This window comes from Cryptotermes secundus, unplaced genomic scaffold, assembly GCF_002891405.2.
Source record: "Cryptotermes secundus unplaced genomic scaffold, Csec_1.0 scaffold390, whole genome shotgun sequence".
NCBI lineage: Eukaryota > Metazoa > Arthropoda > Insecta > Blattodea > Kalotermitidae > Cryptotermes > Cryptotermes secundus.
The window spans coordinates 307,431-328,111 of NW_019744414.1; the positions used below are offsets into that span (position 1 = coordinate 307,431).

Genomic DNA, 20,681 nt, shown 5'->3' on the forward strand with positions numbered 1-20,681 from the left:
TAAGATCAATACAAACGTGACAGCAATCAAAACTGCTTTCCTCTCTTTTAAATGGTAAATTACCTGGTCTTGGAAAGGTACTTAAATGCAAAAAATGGTAAGACTACCCAGAATAAGTTTCCAGATGGCATCCCTTCAGTTCCAGTTGCCAGCATCTCTAACTTGCAGTTAATACTACAAACATTATTACAGAGAGTATGGATTCATTTTTTTTCTGTTAAACTAGCAGATTCAGATGAAACACAATAATTAAAGATTCACCACAATATGCCACGAATACAGACATACATTTATTGCATTCATATGATTCAGGAGAGAGACCAGTGGCAGGCACTTGTGAATGTGGCAGTAAACCTTCAGATTCCATAAAACGCCAGGAAACTGAGTGTCTGAGTTACGTTGTCAAGCAGGGCTTTAATCCATGGAGTCAGTTATGCAGTGAATAGGTCATTAGTCATAAATTTGTAGTTCACTTCATAATGTACACTTCATTTAAAGAAGATACTCAGTTTCTAATAAGCCTGTAGGAAGTGTGATGCATGTCACTGTGTAAAAATCCAGCATCTTAATGACAATTCACTGTGTAGGCCTAAAATATAGTGAAATGGTTTATTTTGCAAATAAATTTAATTTATTTTGGGTACTTGCTATTTTCTTTAAAAAAATGTGACTAGAAATTGTCTTTTCATTAAAATCGTTGCAACAGACCTTCAAATCTCTAAAACATTGTTTCTCATAAAGTATATTTGTTTGAACATAACATACATTAATGAAGTGTGATGAATAAAGCACATGTCAGGTATTCATTTTGTAAACAATGACAGATGCCTTAGTAGATATTGTGACGTGTCACGCTAGCTGGACCCCCCCCCCCCCCCCCGGCGGTGACGTGCCAAGCGGAGCCGAAGTTAGCCGAGTCCCAGCATCCTGGTAGCTATGCAACGCGAGTCAACAGCAGTGATGTAAGGCGGCGTGAGGTAACAGCGTTGCTAGGCTATACACAAACACAGTGACGTGGCACCGATTCCTACTGTGACGCGACACGCAATGATGCTGTTGATGCGGGCAACAGGTAACAGCGAACGGAATAAAAGCCAGCTGAGCAGTGTGTTATCAACAGTTCAGTTGTAGTCAAATTGAAATGTAGCCGTCGCCGAAGACACTTCTCAAGGCAGCAGCCTACGAAGCAAGTTAAAGTGTATCAGCGGCCGAAGACAGTTCTCCAGTCAGCAGTGAACGAGTAAAAGTGTGATAATCAATGACAGTTTGAAATAAGTGAGAATTAATTGGGAGTGTGTAACACAGTGACACTTGTATAGCTCCCGTACTGTGAAACGTGTAGTCTACTGACAATAGCGTGATTTGATTTGCGAATAGGGTTATAAATTGTGAAACCCCGCAATATTGTTATAATTAATTGTAGCCGTTACTTGTAGGTTGTTAAATAAACCAATTAACAATCACTACGGCGTCTTCAGTAACAAAACATGTTACAATATGTCAAAACCTAATTTTCAGACTGAAAACTAGCAATACAAAGTGCAAGCAACACATGGATAAATATGGCATCACATATTTAACATCTTTGAAGATTTGCATTTCATGTGGTCGATAGATGATCATCCTCTAGAATATGATGCCATGGTGTCTGGCAGATTACATGGTATCACATCCCAGAAGACAGTACTAATCTTTGCTGAGCACATCAAACATAGTTTAATGAACACTGGTAGTCTTTGCCCTTAACCATGCAGCATGCCACATTTAATGTAACTGGACATGTTTCCAATTTAAAACACAAAGTGGGGGAAACAACATACACTTACATTTGTCTACTGATCTGTATCACATCAGAAAGTCACTTGAAGTTCAAATTTCATATATTTATAATATATACTGTTATATGTATATTTACAAACACCAATTCTTGTACTATGTTTTGCCTTCTTTAAAAACAATACTCTGTGTACTGCATGAACAAATCCAAATTATATTTATCCCTTGCAAGAGTTCTTCCTTCTGTATAAAAAAGTGCCTCCCCACACACTATTCGAGCCTTACAATGCAGTGTATTTACACCTGCTGATATTCTTATCACTACTCACTATTTTATAATGGACATTCTGAAGGTCCCAGGTCAATGCCATCAGCAAGCCAATGGCTTGGGATTAATAAGAGTCCCTGCAGTAAATACAATTTTGACGACGCCCCCCCCCAACACACACACACACACACACACACANNNATATATATATATATATATATATATATATATAATGTGAAATATTAAGTCAATTTATCTCTTTGAGATTTCATATTTCAGTAATACCTTCAATAAAACATATGAAATTAGGTGACACTTAATACATATAAACATGAAGCTGAAAGCAATTACTGAAACATGACAATAAATACTTCCATTATTCCCAATCTTTTAATGTTAACAAATATTCTGATTCTGTATATACATACGTAAGTCAATAAGTAAGTTACAAATAGATACAGAACTTAAACAAATAAGAGTACTGATTTGAAAAATGCTTTTATTTCTCAATATAATCTCCCTGTACATTGAGGCACTTGTCCCATCGTCTCACAAGCCCCTGAAAACCAGCAGCATAAAATTCTTTGGGCTGCTGTCAGAAACAGGCAATGACTTCTCTTGCTACAGCTTCATTGTTGGGAAAATGTTCAGCCGAAAGATGATGTTTAAGAGGGCCAAACAAATGGAAGTCACTTGGAGCAACATAGGGATTATACGGAGGATGCTCAAGGACTTCCCAATTGAAATTTTGCAGCGTCTCATTTGTCTTGGCAGTATGGGGACGCGCATTGTCATGCAAGAGCAACGCGCCTTTGGTGAGGAGTCCTGGTCACTTCCGTTGAATGGCTTTACAAAGTTTCCAAGCGACTTCCATTTGTTCAGCCCTCTTAAACTTCATCTTTTGGCTGAACATTTTCACGACGGAGAGGCTGTAGAAAGGGAAGTCACCGCCTGGTTCCGACAGCAGCCCAAAGAATTTTATGCTGCTGGATTTCAGGGGCTTGTGAAGCAATGGGACAAGTGCCTCAATGTACAGGGAGATTATGTTGAGAAATAAAAGCATATTTCAAATCAGTATTCTTATTTGTTTAAGTTCTATATCCATTTGTAACTTACTTATTGACTTGCCCTCATACATAAACAAAAGGCTTAAGTCAGAATTTTTCAGTTCTGCACAACAATTACAAAAATTCTGTCAATCGAGATGAGAATTTTCTCTACTACACCAATTCTTTCACTGCAATCTCGTTTTAAAACACCAGCCACTTTTCTCAATGCACTGAAAGGTACTACTTGCCCAATCTGATATCAGATAATGTTCAAAGAAAAAATGCCATGAATTGTTCTTTTTTAACTCAATTCTGGGTCTATGTCCTTCCTCACCATGGGCAAGAAAAGGGAGACAAGACCAGTTTTGTTGACAAGTTGATCTACAGTAGAGCTACCAGTCAATAAGATTCTTGTGGATCAGGTAGTTTGTGTGGTACTGCACAAAGCAAACACAGTTATCCAAAAACAGCTCAAGTTCAAGACTGAAAAATCCATGTCCCCATCAATGTTTCCTCTTCTTGATTTCACCTTGAAAATTTCAGACCTTCACATTCCTAACATATAATGACATGATGCCTGAAAGCTGGAACAGTGGAACTTGGTAAACACGTTCCCATCGTAACGGATATGTATACAACAATAGAGGAACTGTTGGAAATGATGTTTCCTACAAGGCCCATACCAGAGTTATATAATGAAAACTAATGGGAGACAGGGATCAGCTGGAGGTGTGTGCAGGTGTGTGTGGATTGGAGGGAGGAAAAAGCCAGTTAGTGAGTGAGTGCCCACTTGAGTCACCCCCAGCAGAGATGGAGTGACTGGTAGTAGTCAAGACACCTCCCCTTGTTGAAGATGACGCCCCATTTTGAAACAAACAAAATATCTGAAAAGAGCAAACATGTGGTCCCAAGTCACAATTGGACACAGACCCAATACACTGTGCGGGTGATGGCCAGCCCAAACTTAAGCGACAAACCAAACTGACAGAAAAATATTGTGACATGACACCTGAAGGGTGAAATGGCAGAGCCAGATGAGGCGCCAATGCTAAGTAACAACCTGGTAAACATGCTCCTGCAATGACAACAGAAGAACTGCTGGAAGAGGTGTTTTCTGTGCAGTCCATGTCAAGGATATATAATGTGGACCAAAAGGAAAACACAGCAGTCAGTCGCGAGTGAACAGCCTTAAGGAGGGACCAGCGCAACATGACGCCTGAAAGGTGGAACAAACGAGCCAGAAGAGGTGGCAACTACTACGCAATGGCCCGGCAAACACATTCCCATGGCAACTGCTACTCACTCAACAATAGCAGAACAGCAGGAAGCTGTTTTGTATGCAGTCTGTGCCAAGGTTATATAAGACGAAAAACACAGGCAAGTCGGTCAGCAGCTGATGGTTGGTGACTTAGTTGTGAGTGAGCAGCTGCAGTTGGTGGCCGGTCATGAGCATGAAAGCAGAAGAATCTCCACTGTTAGAAACTGCTACCTAGGAAACACTAGTGAAGACATAACAAACTGAGCAGACTTAGTGCATGCTATAATGATTTGCAGTGTGTAAATTAGTGTTATAGTTTTGTAGCTATGAGTCATAAGCATTCAGTAAATCAAATTATCAATTACCATGTAATTTAATATAATTTACATTAAAATGCAAGCAGGTCAAAATAATTTCATTCTCTGCTCTTCATCTCAATGCAGTCTCTTTACTTACCATCTGAACAAGGTCCTCCAGGAAAGGCAATAGCTTCATAAGCTCATTGTCATTCTGGTCAACAAACCAACTCTCAATTGGGATCCCGTTTTCCAACTGAAATAGAAAACATGCTCGTATAATCCAGATGCATGTCTCTGTAAACAGACACCAACTCACTTCGTGGAGCTGAGACCATCTTGAGAAGCCGCCAACTGCGTAACTACTCAAGAACTTCCCAGCAATTTATGGAACCAGAAGGTTCATTACCGTGTTCACAAGAGCCCTCCACTCATCCCTATCCTGAGCCAGATTGGTCCACTTCATACCAGCCCATCCTATCTCTCTAAGATCCATTTTAATATTATCCACCCAGCTATATCTTAGTCTTCCTAGTGGTTTCTTTCCTTCTGGGTTTCCAACCAATCTCCTATATTAATTCAGCTTCGCCCCATTCGTGCTACATGCCTTGCCCATCTCATCCTCCTTGACTTGATTATTCTAACCATAATTGGTGAAGAGTACAAGTTATGAAGCTCCTCATTATGCAGTTTTCTCTAACCAAACATCACGTCATCTCTCTTCAGTTCAAATATTCTCCTTAGCACCTTGTTTTCAAGCACCCTCAGTGTAAACAAACACTAACAATTATAATTATGCAAACTTCTAACATTTGAAACTGAAATCTGAGCTCTCCTTTATGTGATCTCAACATGACAACCTTCTATTTGTATCTGCTGACGTGGCAAAATGTACTCCTGATATTTTATAAAAATCAGGTGTGTTTCAGGCTAAAGAAAGTCTTATCGCTTTCTCCAAAAGGACGCAATGATAAATTTAATTCAATGTACACATATTATTTATGTGTCTGTTTAAACTTTATAAATTTAAAATTGTTATCATTTATAGGTTTAACACTTATAAATTTAAAATTTTAACAATTCAAAAGAGACATCATTAATTCCAAAATGTCATGGATAGCTTTTGATAAATTTGGAATATAGCTGTATATACAAGGTGGTTCAAACATGACCGGGACCGATTTTTTTTTTTAAAAACAATAATTGCCAAACACTTACTTGCACATGTCAGTCTTCAACGTACTCCCCTCCAGAGTCAACACATTTTTTCCAATTTTCTGGAAGCATCCTGATGCCCTTTTCAAAAAAGGCTTGTGGTTGGTGGCGTATCCACTCCCAAACAGTCTGGATGATGGCGTCATCGTCCACAAACCGCATGCCATGCAAGTCTGATTTGAGCCTTCCAAACAGGTAGAAATCACTTGGGGCCAAATTCGTACTGTACGGCGGATGTGTCAGAAGGTTCCATTTCAGTTTCCGGAGGGTTTCCATTGTTGTTTTGGCCATATGGGGGCGTGCATTGTTTTGAAGGAAGGCTACCCGCTTTCCACGTGTCTTCCGCTTGGATCAGATCTTTTCCCTCACATCTGTTGCCAGGTCTGTGCAATAAGCTGCATTGACTGTTCTGGCATCTGTCAGAAAGTCTACATGAATAACCCCCCTGCCAGTCCCAGAAGAACGTTGCCATCACTTTTCCTGCCGAACGGCTCCTTCACGCTCTCTTGGGTTTGGGAGAACTGGTATGCGGCCACTCACGTGATGACTGCTGGGACTCGGAATGAAGTAGCGAACCCATGTTTCATCAGTGGTCACTATAGACTTCAAAAATGCATCGCCTTCATCTTCAAACTGCTGTAGGAGACGACTGGCAGCTTCCATGAGCACCATTTTGTTCATGTCCGTCAAAGTGTGTGGTACTCACCGTGCATTCACCTTGCAATAGTGCAGGTGGTATTTCACGATGTCTTCTACACTACCAACACTGATGGACAGCATTGCTTCAAGTTCCTTGATAGTGATGCGCCTATTCTAACGAATAAGTGCATCTGCACAATCAATATTTGGCTCGGTGACGGATGTTCGAGGCCAATGATCATGCGGTTCTTTCTCCACGCGCTCTCTGCCCTCTCTGAAGCACTTACACCACCCAAACACATAGATCCATAAGAGACACTCTTCCCCATACTAGCAGATGGGACGTTTTCTCCATCGAGGAATTTGATCACAATGTGTTGTTCCACGCTCCGTGGTTACCTTCTGTTGGATCATCACTCTAGCAACTCCCAGACAGGACTGAACAGGTTCTAACCTGAATAGGAGGGAGGGTGGAAGTTGTGGCTTCACTCTCTCAAGGTTGCACAGCTGCTGCGCAGTGCGGCTTGTTTACACACAAATCAGTCCCGGTCATATTTGAACCACCTTGTATTACAGATTATAACAATGAAAATACTGTGGCATGCAGACCCATTGCTAGGCAACAACAGTGAAAGTAACAGCCTTAAAAACAGGCATTTTTACACTGCAACAACTGGAAACAGCAACAGAGGAACAGTGTTTTCTGTATGGTCCATGCCGAGGTGTTATAAGCAGGACAGTTTGCGAGTCAGTTCCCCACATGGAGGCTGGTTTGAATACCTCCATTGTTGCCCTGCAAGTTGTAGAAGGCAACATAAAGGGAATCCAGCACCTGTAGGTTTAACTGGGCCACCATGTTCCTGGTGGATATAAATACAAGGACCTGAACCTTCAGGCTGGGGGAATCTCGAATCTGAGACAGTAAAATATGGTCTTAACAGCCTCTGGACTCGGTCGCGAGAATGACTGCACTGGTGAGGGCCAGCAGCAATTGTGAATGACAGACCTGTCCTCTCATCAGAGAGGACACCAACCCACAAATATCAAAGATAAAAATTTGGTGTTGGGTCCCAGATGGGTGCTTGACACCAAGACAGACTGACCGAGTGACCATCAGTCGTAACATAACTTTGATTTTGAGTCAGTCAGTCAAGGGCTGCTGTAGCTGAGACTGGGGATAGTTCTAGAACCGAGAGTAAGGGGAATATTCGCCACTGAAAGTCACTACTGAGCAATGGCTAGGAAAGATTGAGAAGACTTTATTAGTGCTGTAGTTACAGTGATCTTTCAAGTGTGTAACTCAGACTGTCATAGTTATTTGTGGTTATGTTCTGTAAGTGTTCAATACACTCTATTACCAATCCAAACCCCATCTACAGTCACCCCATATGCATGACAACTGGTGTCTGAAGTGGGATTGGATCGAGTGCATTATTGGATTGAAGATTGCAATGGTTGGTTTATTGTTATCCTACAAAAATGAAATAAAGGATGCAACCAATGCTGGAACACCTGCTACACATCATGGAGAAGTCTGAGGCCAATATGATGGCCAAGTTAGATGCCTATCAAGAAAATATGGATGCCTGGCTAGAAGAAATGAGGGACGATTGAAAAGAGATGATGGCCTATTCACAAAAACAGAGACAAGTCCAGAAGAAATGAAATCCATAGTGGGGCATCAGGAAGTCTCTAAAGAAAAGGCCGCAGTGAAAACTGTAGGAGCACTGGAGGACTGATATGGGAACCGGCATCTAGCCATATGGCACCACCGACGGCTTGACTAGCCTGATCACAGATGTCACAAGCACAGATCTCGGAAAAGAAGAAATGGTGGTATGCCTGTGGGCTATTCAGGACGAATGGCCTTAAGGAAGGTGCAATGTGGCATGTAGACCCACTGCTAGGCAATGACCATGAAAGGAGTAGCCATACAACAGCTGTTACTGAGTAACAGCTTCACAAACAAGCAAGCTTGCATGGCAGTTGAAAACAGCAACATAGGGACAGAGTTTTCTGTGTGGTCCGTGCTGAGATAATATAAGCAGGACAGTGAGTCAGTCAAGAGTTACTGTAGCTGAGGCCGGGGACATTTCAGGAACTGGAGTAAGGGTAACATCAGCTGTTGGAAGCTGCTACCAAGAAATGGCTATGGAAGACTGAGAAGACTTTTATGTATGCTGTAATTACAGTGACTGTTGGAATGTGAAACTCCAGACTGTCACACTTATTTGTAGTTACGTTCTGAAAGTGTTCAATAAATCTGATTACCAATCAAAACCCCATCTATAGTCACTCTAAAATCATGACAATATCTAATGGAGAATCCTTTACACAGGTAATAAACTATATTTTAAGAAGGTATGTGATGCAATGATATTCAGCAAAAGATTGATACTTGGTACACCACTACCCCTGAAGATGGCCCTTAATAATGGGTTGGAACTTGCAGCACAGTAACTAAGCTGTATTACTGTGATGTAGCAATGATCTTAAAATTGATCTAATTTTTGACTGAGTTGCAAGATGCCATATTAAAAGATTGTTGTAATGGTTAGTTTATTAAAATGAATGCAGTTTGTTAAATATTCTCCTGCTATTGCCAATGGCTCCTCTGGTGCTGAAGTATATTCAGTGACTGTTACATGTTTTGTACCTGAGGAATCACATATTTAAATTAACCCGTTGCCGTGGTTCGTCGTGTATGTTTCGTCAGGGATTTAAATCGTCTGGGGGGGTTCGACGTGTATGTTTCGTCCAGCTGCACACGTATGTTATAACGCCCATAATAATTGATGGTTTTGCTGTAGATTGTTAGATTTTTCACTGGCCTGTTGTCAGGAGGACTGTATTTAATGACACACGCGTTTAAGAGCGCTAAGTCGTCGTTACATATGCCTGTCTTGCAGCAACGTTCCTGTGGCTATTGCGAGCTGTTTCTGTTATGAATGATGTGTTTTGTTTGCTCTGAAGCTATAAACACCAGAGACTGATATGTGCTGGTGTTTATAATATCATATTGCCCTGAGCTGGCTATTCAATTGGAATTCTTAGAAGAGGGATGTACAAAAGTTTATGCCTGCAAAATCGATTGCTTTCGCACAGTACATAGCACCCATTTCTTAGAAAAACGCCACATTTTAAGGCAGAACACTGTGGTCACCCCCTGAGACGATACGGATGTGTGTGGGGGAGGGAAAAGAACTCATTCCTTCGCTCATTATCGCTCCAGTTGACTCCATTTTATCGTACTGACCTTGGTGGTCGTTTCGAGGGATGACCATAAATATTTTTTTGAGCCAGCTAAGCTCTACTTTCGTTCACTACATACCAGACAGTTCTTAGAATAACTTCATGAATTCTGTGGTCACCCCTACGACATCTCCTGCCGCCAAAATGGATGGAATATCAAAGGCATAGCAACAACCCCTTGTTATGATAACTCGTAACGTTGAATTTACTACAGCTGACCTGGCAACTAAACGGGTCACGGAAAGACATTTCCTTGAAGTATACCCCTCACGGGTAAGAAGGCAAGGCCGCACATATGTGTGGTTAAAAAAAAGGGCCAAAAAAAATACACAATATTGGAGCGGAGAATGGTGAACGTGGGGCACCGTTGGGTTATACGAATGCTTCAAGGCCTTCCTTCTACTAAACCAACTGCCTCCATTACCGAGATACAGGGCGCTCATATTATAAGGTAAGGTTATAAAACCACCATTTAAGATCATTTTAGTGAAAGTTTCATGTTCCTATCTCATAGAATTTAAGAACAATGATGAATAAATAATTTTCGAGCAAAATTTAAATGGCCGGCTGAATATATTACCGCAGGAGCCGCGGCCGCGGAATTTAAATGACCACGTCAAAGGGTTAACTATCAGTCACAAAAATTGTCATTTATTTTACAGATTCTAAAATATCTTCATATAGATGAACTCGTGATTTTTAGACGGCATGTTGCAAGCAAAAAGGAGATACCCAGTCAGACATATCTTATATAACTCTTCTTTGGATAATGGTAAAATTCCAGCACTTGCAACTCTCTGATATGGTTCAGGGTTTAGAATCTGTTCTTAGAGTTTACATCACAGTCAGTAGATAGCTCCCACAATATTGTACTGATATTAAAGTTTGCACAACATGTAAAATAAAATTTCACTGAATTATGGATATTCACAATGTTAAAAATACTTGCCCTCAGGCAAAATGGCCAGGCTACAGGGATAGCCTAGAAGTTTCTAGCTAGGTTTAAATATGTTCATATAGAGTGTACTCAAATTCAATTTAGTTGGTAATACAAAACTCAAATAGAAATAACCTGTAGATAAGAGCAACACATGCTATTCAACACACAAGGGTAGACTTACAGCAATAAAAATTTCTCCCCCCATTTATAAGAATTTCCATCTGTAAAATCTCTTTTTAATTAACCACCTTCTTTCCACATGAAGTTATAAACATAACCACCTTGTACGCAGTATTATTTAGGTTAAAAAAAAATTCCATCAATCTGCAGAAGTGTGCATGCATACCTCTGTCTACACAGATGCATGTATGTGGTGTGTTCAAAAGTATCGAACCTTTGGTCGGCAGAAATAAATTTATTGATTTGGAGGTACAAAACCCTAATCCCCTTCAAAGTAGTCTCCTTGGTAATGCACACACTTCTCCCAGCGCTTCCACCATTGTTGGAAACACTTCTGGAATGGGTCTTTTGGAATGGTGATCAGCCGGGCCGTCATATTCTGCATGATGTCTTCTCTTGACTGAAATCGGTTTCCTTTCAGCGGCATTTTCAGCTTGGGAAATAGCCAAAAGTCACATGGAGCCATGTCGAGGGAGTAGGGAGCCTGATGAACCACAGAGATGTTGTGTTTGGCGACAAAAGTCTGAATCAGATGCGCAGAATGGGCAGGTGCGTTATCATGATGGAGATGCCAAATTTTTGCTGCCCACAGATCCGGTCGTTTGCACCGCACAGCATCGCGAAGGCGACGAAGGACCTCCTGTGGTGCGTACTCATGACGCACAACCCCACGGGAGTCGAAAAAAATGGCCAACATGACCTTGATATTGCTGCGGACCTGCCGTGCTTTTTTTGGCCTCGGGGATGTCGGATGTTTCCGCTGTGACAACTGCATCTTGGTTTCTGGGTTGTACCCATAAACCCACGACTCATTGCCTGTGATCACGGTGTTCAGAAAGTTGGGGTTACTGTTTGCATTGTCCAGCATGTCCTGTGCAATTTCCAGACGGCATTGCTTCTGCTCCATTGTTAGCAGTTTCGGTACGAATTTCATGGACACTTCCCTCATGCCCAAATCCTTGGTCAAAATTGAATGTACCGATCCAATGCTTACCCTTATCTCGTTCGCAAGTTCTAGGACTGTGATACGACGGTCCTCCATGACCAAAGTCCACACTTGCTCAATGACATTCTCATTTCGGCTTGTTGAGGGTCTGCCTGAATGCAGTTCTCTGTCCACTGATGTGCGCCCATCTTTGAAACGGTTGTACCACTCCTTTATGCGTGAGTTGCTCATGGCATCGTCCCCGAAAGCCTGTTGAATCTTGCAAATGGTTTCCACTTGGGTATTGCCAAGCTTTTGGCAAAATTTGATGCAATATCACTGCTCATGTTGTTCCATCATTTTACACCTTAGTGGAATCCGACGAGCACTGACTACACGTCCTCACTCCTCCGACTGCCAGTGACTGACGCTTTCTGTGGGCGGGCGCATGAATGTCCTCTCCACATCTCCACCGAAGGGAGCCTCCTGTGCTTCATTGGTTTACGCGGGAAAAAAGAAGGTTCGATACTTTTTGAACACACCACGTACACTTCCACAGGTTAACAATGTACCCACACAAAGCCTTTCCACAAGCTCTCACTCTACTATGCATTACCTGATATCCAAATGCTTGCGGAGAATTGTCAATTATAATAGTCCGTGACAGGTCTCGGCCAAGAATGGAGAGATCCTTGATGTAGTTCCCATTAACACACACACAATGCTCCCGAAACAGGCGATACCTAATGAGCAGAAATCACCAGCATGAAGACTTCACAGGAAAACAAACCTAGTAGCCTATAACGTCACCAAGATCTTCTCTCTATATATATATGAACTGTCACTGTCTTCTATTCTCTGCACCTAAAATATCTTTCAGGGTGCTGTCATCAGTGAGTGATGTAGGTTATTACACCACGACAGTGTCACCAGATCCTATTTTCAACACATGACGGGAACCCAAGTCACCATGTTAAAGTGCTCACTGCACACAATGGACTGTTCTTCCATAGGTTGCTTTCACAAGGTATTATGTAGCATCAAAGATGTTTCAGGCAAGCCAACTACTTAATTACGGTTCCTTCCTTTCTCAGCTGTCAAGACCGGATGACTGACAAATGCAAAAAGTACTCCATAACATACAGTGTGGTATCCTCAGTTTATGGTTTTCATTTGTCTAGTGTTAACCTCTATGATCCAAATTATATGTCAAACTTCTTCCACATAATATTTTGCTGTACAGACTTACAGTCTTATGTATATCTCTACAGTTGTCAATGTAACATGTAGGCATAATATAAGTTTATAATGCAATAATACAACAATTTTAAATGATAAAATGTGCTTTATGAGTATGTACATGGATGGTCATAGGGCTATCGGCATTTTCATACACAAGCCAGCATATTCTATATTATGTGTAACTGATGAATATATCAAATACAAATTATCATCACTGCCATCATCAACTAACTTTTGGGAAGAACTTAAACTTGAATAAAGATTCTATGTTAAATGTATCACATATAACTTCAAAGTACTGAAGAGGTCTTATTTGTAACTTTTGTAAAATGTATTTCATACATAATTTGTATATACATTTTAACCTATTTCATATTCCTAGCTCCAATGGTTCATTAGTTACCACTGTCGAAATGAAAACTAAAAGAACAAATGGCTGCTATATTCCTGTTTTACACTCTACAAAAATTACCTGGACATAAGTTGCATATGTCTCATAGATATATTACAATATGCAATTTCAAAGTACTACATTAAATGGCGCTCACATGGCTCCCATGCCAGTCACAGGAAATGAAGAAGTACAATATAACATGACCAAAAATGACTTAACAGTCATAAAAATAATTCCGTGGCCTGTAGTCCACAAGCGAACTATTCATTCATTCATTCATTCATTCATCTGTAATCTGTCAAGACGACAGGTCCACAGTCTCTTCCAAAACAGTTCCTCCACTTGATGCGATCGAGAGCTTTCTCCTTCAAATGAAAATATCCCCTTCTGTCCCCAAGGTTATCCAGCATCTTCTTACTTCTTCTTCCTTGTCTTCTGGTCACTTCTATCCACCCCTCTATCTTTCCTTCAATAACTTCTTTTAGAAGGCAGTTACCACGTAAGCTATGACCAATCCAATTAGCCTTCCGTTTTCCTGTTTCATGTAGGATATTCCTCTGCTCACTGACTCTAAATAACACTTCTTCATTTCTCACATAATCGGTCCAACTGATCTTCTCCATCCTTCTCCAACACCACATTTCGAAGCTTTCCAGGTGTTTCTGATCTACTGCCCTAAGTGTCCATGTTTCAGCCCCATACAAAGCGATGCTCCAAATGTAGAATTTCACTACTTTCTTTCTCAAATTTAAGTCCAATCTGCTGGTAAAAAGATTCTTCTTCTTGCTAAATGCAGCTTTTGCCATGGCAATCTTAGATTTAATTTCACATGTACACCTTCCATCATCTGTTAACAAGCTACCCAAATATTTAAAACATTTCACATTCTCCAGTTGTTTTTGGTCTATCTTTATTGTGACTTGGGTTGGTTGTCTCGAAATTTTCATTATTTTTGTTTTTTTCCACATTCATTTCCATGCCATAGCACCTTCTGATTTCAATTAGTCTATCAATCATACCCTGTAGCACAGTTTCTTCCTTAGCCATTAACACAAGGTCATCTGCATATTTCACTATACCGACCGAGAAACCGCCACATGTCAGAAAAGTTAGTGCCAACTTTTGCAGATAGAGGTGTCATGTGATCAGCACAACAGATCCCTACGGCCGTTAATCTCGGATTTCTAGACCAGTGCTTCTATTTCCTTAAGACAGCTCCTCGGTTATCAACACAAGGCTGAGTGGACCCCATTCCAGACCCACCACTTTACAGAAAATCTGACAGTGCCGGGAATTGAACCCAGGACCTCTGACCACTAGACCACAGAGGCAGCAAAACATTTTTAAAATCAGTCAACTGATTGAGAAGTCGAAAGGAGGTACATGTGCAGATGGTGGTCCTGTAACTAGACACTTCCTTCTCCTTAAGGAAATAATGTCCTAATAACAGTCTTATAATGGGATCAACAACACTGTTTGAAGCCCCTTCACAGTTCAGGTGACTGACTTTTACAATACAGGTATACAGTTCTCTTCCATTGTTACAAATACATTCAAGATTGTAAAAATTACTTTTCACCATTCAACAAGCATAGCACAGCTCCAAGGTCCAAAAAGGTATCCACAACAAAGGCTTGTAACACAATAAACAGAAATATTTCTGATCTGTATTCAGAAGATGCCTGGTTCAGTTCTCGACCAAGACAATGACTACCTTGACTGAAGTTTTTGTGGTTTTCTTCAATTCCTCCAGGCAGATGTCAGGACAGTATTTCAAATTAGACCAAAACTCCTTCCTTCCATATCCATTCCAATTTGCTTCACTATTCATTAATCACCCATTCATTTAATGTTACAGTCACTGACAGTGTTGTTAAATAAACAAAAATAAATAACATTCCAACATAACAATGCACTGAATTTTGAAGTATATCTGCATCAATTTCATATTCCTCATCTTCAATCACCTGTGCAACTGTGGACTACAAAAAGGAAACCTATTCTGTCGAAGTAAGTGACAATAATGCTTGGAGAAATCATGTCCTGTGGAAAAATGGCATTTCTGATAATATAGACACAAGACAGGAACTTCCCTCAACATTACACAAATACCTCACTTCACAGGACTGTATATGTACCATGATTTTTTAACTTTACTTCTTCAAATTTGTTTACAGAAACAAGGCAGTTCTATGCCTATATATAACATCACATTATAGACCAGTAATGTGATAATCTGTTTAAGTATGGGAAGAATGGAAACTCACTTTATCCATCTTCTAGTAGGATCCAGCAGGTTCAGAAGCTTATCTGCATATACTCGTTTAGATGCAGTGAAGAGAATCACCTCGAACATGCAAGACACCTTCTCCAGGAATTCACGGAAGTACGGCCGAGTCCTCACAAATACAGTGTAGCTACATTCCTGGAATAGGACTGGGAAGCTGAATGATGCATCTTCCAATTCTTGTAGGCTGCAGTGGACCAGTGTCTCATCCTGCAGAACACAGCCATACATACACAAAAATTAAACTGAGGCTAGTATTTTCCTTTAATGTTGCCTGAAGTATATAAAAGACATGACATAACAATTTTGACTAAAGCCAAAACTCACAAGTTCATCATTGAAGAATTAGGGTCTGTTAACAGAAGTATGAATTCTGATGAAAAGCCCACTACAACACTACGAACTGCAATAGAATTTTAATAATATCAGAACATAGAACTTTTCTGGAAATAATGAGTGAACTACTCCTTTTCACTATTAGAAATCTGTATAATTTCAAAACAAAATATTTCTCAAAATGCCCTCCCCCTCCAACATACACTCTGCTCTTGTACATTTGACTGACAACAGTCCACCTTGAGACAACATGCAGTTTCTTCGTGCTTCAAGACACCAAAAATGGGATCTCAAAAAAGTAAGCATCCTTAATTATTTCCAACTTAATAAAGAGAAGCAGTAGCTAACTACATTTCTATTTTCACAAATCAGTATCTCAGTAACAACCATTTATTAATTTTCTAGTAGAGCAAACCTGTACATGGGGAAAAACATGGTACAAGTTCAATACATAGTGACAGAAAATAAATCACACATTATCTTTATCAATTCTGCAATCAATACTTACATGAATAAACAAATGAATGAACAAAATTACTGAATAGATAAATAAATAAAATAAATGAGAAACAGCTCTTACTCAATTACAAAGATCCTATAAAACCTGATAAACTGTATGGCACTGACAAATACTGAAACAAGCTATGTATATTACATTTAAACTGTGTAACACATTTAATTCATTCCTGTCTGTTCATGTCACTACTGATGGAGCAATCTTATTCAAACATTTAGACCTGATATGCACATAATAATCAATATCTGAAGTCTTTTAACCTTTAAATGCCGAACTTCGAAATAGTGGTAAGCTTGAGCTGGCCGGAGTTTATTTAAATGCCCGTTGCTACTCTGTGTTTAAATGTCCATTCCTATTAAGCGCTTAATCAATTTTAAGCGTTGTGTTTAAAAATGCTGTATCTTGCTCAATTTTTATGATAAATGGATGATATTGACTTTGTTTATATCAGCAAAGAACACAGTGTCGCATATTATAACAGAAGATTTGAAATTTTTAATACAAAGTGTTATACTCTATTTTCAATTTTTTGTTTTAATTTTGATGCGTACTGCAAAAATGGTTTCCCAGTTCTTCACAGAGTTGTTCTGCATTATAAATTAATTTCTGTTTGTAACACTTGATGAATTTTAGCAGTCCCTGGTGTCATAAAACAGATGGAAGCAACAAAATCATTTGGTCTCCTGCTAGCCCTGCTTACACTCTTCGGATTTTCGAATCTTTTGACTGAAGGACAGAAGAATGAAAGCATGGCTATTCAAGAGAAAGCTAGAGGGGTCCCTTCTTCAGTGCTAAGACCTTCCGTTAGAGCTGCAAAAGTTTATTGCCCCTTCTATTTGAATGAGCAGACAGCTGCATTGTGGCTAAGATACAGAGTGCGATCTGTTTTCTGTGCGTTTGTAGTGAAATCGAATACTGTAGTATAATTTCAGCCTATATATACATCAAGCAGGTAACAACAAAAAAGGTATGTACATCGAATTTTACAATATATTTTTAACATACCTATCTGCAGAATCTGCAATAAAATTACTGGATCGTGGATGAGTTTTGGCATAACTCATACGTATATTTTTATTTGCTCTTGTTCATTTAGGTATCAATTTAATTCCTCTATTAGGGTTTTACTCAAGTCTGTCTGGTAATTACTACATTTAAAAATAAATAGTTAGGAATGTGCATGTGCTTCCATTAGTGGCGTGTGCGCGCGCTTCCCCTAGCGGAGTTTAAATGCCTGACTGGCACAAACGGGGTACTTTGGCCATGACGACCTTACTCATGACGGGCACAAACGGGGCACTTCGGCACTTGAAGGTTAAAATATAACAAATATACAATCCTAATGGTCTTGTAACCAGGGTATGTCATACCTTGTGTAGGTAACCCCGCAAATGAAAAGCTGTGTGTTCAACAAGGTATCCCATATGATGCATCCAGGGACCTATATTCATATGATGACAGACCACTAACAATCACAATATCTTTCATACTTTCCATATATACTATTTCGCTGCCTTACAGTGAAGAAACTAAAAAATTAAAAAAGAAACTCATCTGCAGTAAGTTAACATGAAAGAAAAAGTAGTGTGTGTGTTACCATTAATTTCTCATATAAATAACATGCTCTGTTTCAAAGTCACTGTCGCAGCAACAAAGCTGTCTGCTCCGAGCAGGACTTTACCAGATAAACGACACCCATCTGTCCCCCATGGTGCTCCAAAATAGTTCCAGACTTGATGTAAATTTACATGCTGCATGATATTTAATATATCTCTAGCAACATTCTCACAGAGTCTGGGGTACCCAAAAAGAAAAACTAGTTAAGCTGATTAAACTGCGTTTAAATGAAACATATAGTGAAGTTCACATAGGTAAACATTTGTTTGATAATTTTCCTAACCAGAATGGTCTACAACAAGGAGATGCTTTATCACCAGTACTTTCCAACTTTGCTTCAGAATATTCCATTATGAAGGCCCAGGAAAACCATCTGTGACTAAAATTAAATGGGACACATCACCTGTAGGCCTATGGTGATGATGTGAATCTACTGGATGATAACACAGATCATCATCATCATCATCATCATCATCATCATCATTAATCTGTCAAGACGACAGGTCCACAGTCTCTTCCAAAACAATTCCTCCACTTAATGCGATCTAGAGCTTTCTCCTTCAAGTGATAGTATCCTCTTCTGTCCCCAAGGTCATCCAGCATCTTCTTATGTCTTCTTCCTCATCTTCTTGTCACTTCTATCCGCCCCTCTATCTTTCCTTCGATAACTTCTTTTAGAAGGTAGTTTCTGCGTAAAACATGACCAATCCAATTAGCCTTCCGTTTTCTTATTTCGTGTAGGATATTCCTCTGCTCACTGACTCTAATTAACACTTCTTCAATTCTCACATAATCAGTCCAACTGATCTTCTCCATCCTTCTCCAACACCACATTTCAAAACTTTCCAGATTTTTCTGATCTACTGCCCTAAGTGTCCATGTTTCAGCCCCATACAGAGCTATGCTCCAAATGTAGCATTTCACTAGTTTCTTCCTCAAATTTAAGTCCAATTTGCTGGTAAAAAGATTCTTCTTCTTGCTAAATGCAGCTTTTGCCATGGCAATCCTGGATTTAATTNCATCATCTGTTAACAAGCTGATAACACAGATACCATAAAGAAAAACAGAAACTTTAATTCACACTTCTAAGGAGGCTAATTTAGAAGTACACACAGAGAAAACTAAGTCTCGTCACCAGAATGCAGGGAAAAATCATGACATGAAGATAGCTAACAAATGTTAGGAACATATGGCAGAGTTCAGATATTTGGGAATGACAGTAACAAAACAAAACCTGGCTCAAGAGGAAATTAAGAGAAGACTGAATTCAGGCAGGCAATGCTTGTTACCATTCAGTCTAGAAATATTTGTCTTCTTGCCTGCTGTCTAAAAACATAAAAATTAGAATATACAAAACTCTAATTTTGCCTGTGGGTCTGTATATAAAAAAAGGTAAAGCTGTCCATGTAACAGGCTGTGAAGGCCCACAGGGGTGAGACGTCGAGGTTCCCACACTTTCTAGACAGTCGGCTCATAGATGGCGGTAAGCTTGTTAGCCTTACGCACCAGCCGCCTTTTTACCCTCAAGGAAAATTCCCGGTACTCATTTATGTTAGAGGCTGAGTCGACCCCAGGGCCACTGTATAGCTGGAAGGATTAGGTCAATTGAAAAATCCAATGAACTCATTGGGATTTGATCCCACAACCTTCCGGCTTGTAGTATAGTGCCTCAAACAACTACACTACTATGTACCACCTGAAGGTCTGTATGGATGTGAAATTTGGTCTGACATTAAGGGAGGAATACAGACTGAGGGTGTCTGAGAACAGGGTGCTGAGGAGAATATTTGGACCGAAGAGAGATGCAGTGATGGGAGAATGGATAATGAGGAGCTTCATAACTTGTACTCTTCGCCAAATATAATTAGAATGAGGAAGTCAAGGAAGATGAGATTGGCTGAGCATGTAGCATGCATGGGGAGAAGAGGAATGCATACAGGATATTGGTGGGAAAGCCATAAAGAAAGAAACCACTAGGGAGACCAAGATGTAGGTGGGAGAACAATATTACAATGGATCTTAGAAAGACAAGATGGGGTGGTATGGACTGGCTCCATCTGGCTTAGGACAGGGACCAGTCAAGGGTTCTTGTGAACACAGTAATGAACCTTCGGATGCCATAAAATGCTGGGAAGTTCTTGCGTAGCTGCACGATTGGCAGCTTCTCAAGAAGGGCTCAGCTCCTTGAAGTTAGTTAGTTAGCTTGAGCTAAGCAAGCAGTTTTTAAGTTTTAGTACATATCCTGTACAACACATAATACAAACTACAGAATGGCCAAAATTTTGTAAGAACATGTCACATATACAGCTGGACATCTTGGTTTACTTTTCTTTGTGACATCTGGGGACTGGTTAAGAAAAAAAGAAAAAAGAAAAAAAATCTGAGCTTCTGCAGGTGATGTGAAACATTTCTTCAGACAAGAGACTTTGAAAAGCAGCCAATTTTATCACACACACACATGAATAACGGGACGTATGTGTCTCTCTGAAA

The 20,681-nt window shown here is 39.9% G+C and overlaps 1 protein-coding gene across 1 annotated transcript in view; it reads right to left on the bottom strand.

Moving 5' to 3' along the window:
* Positions 1-4,780: 4,780 nt before the first annotated feature.
* LOC111874736 (CTD small phosphatase-like protein 2) overlaps positions 4,781-20,681 on the bottom strand; it is a 47,844-nt gene continuing 31,943 nt past the window's right edge. Inside the window, exons 8-10 of the mRNA XM_033755576.1 lie at positions 15,702-15,931; positions 12,415-12,541; positions 4,781-4,903 (exon numbers count right to left, since the gene is read on the bottom strand). Of these exons, the coding sequence (XP_033611467.1) occupies positions 4,781-4,903; positions 12,415-12,541; positions 15,702-15,931 (480 nt within the window). The remainder of the gene's footprint in view (positions 4,904-12,414; positions 12,542-15,701; positions 15,932-20,681) is intronic.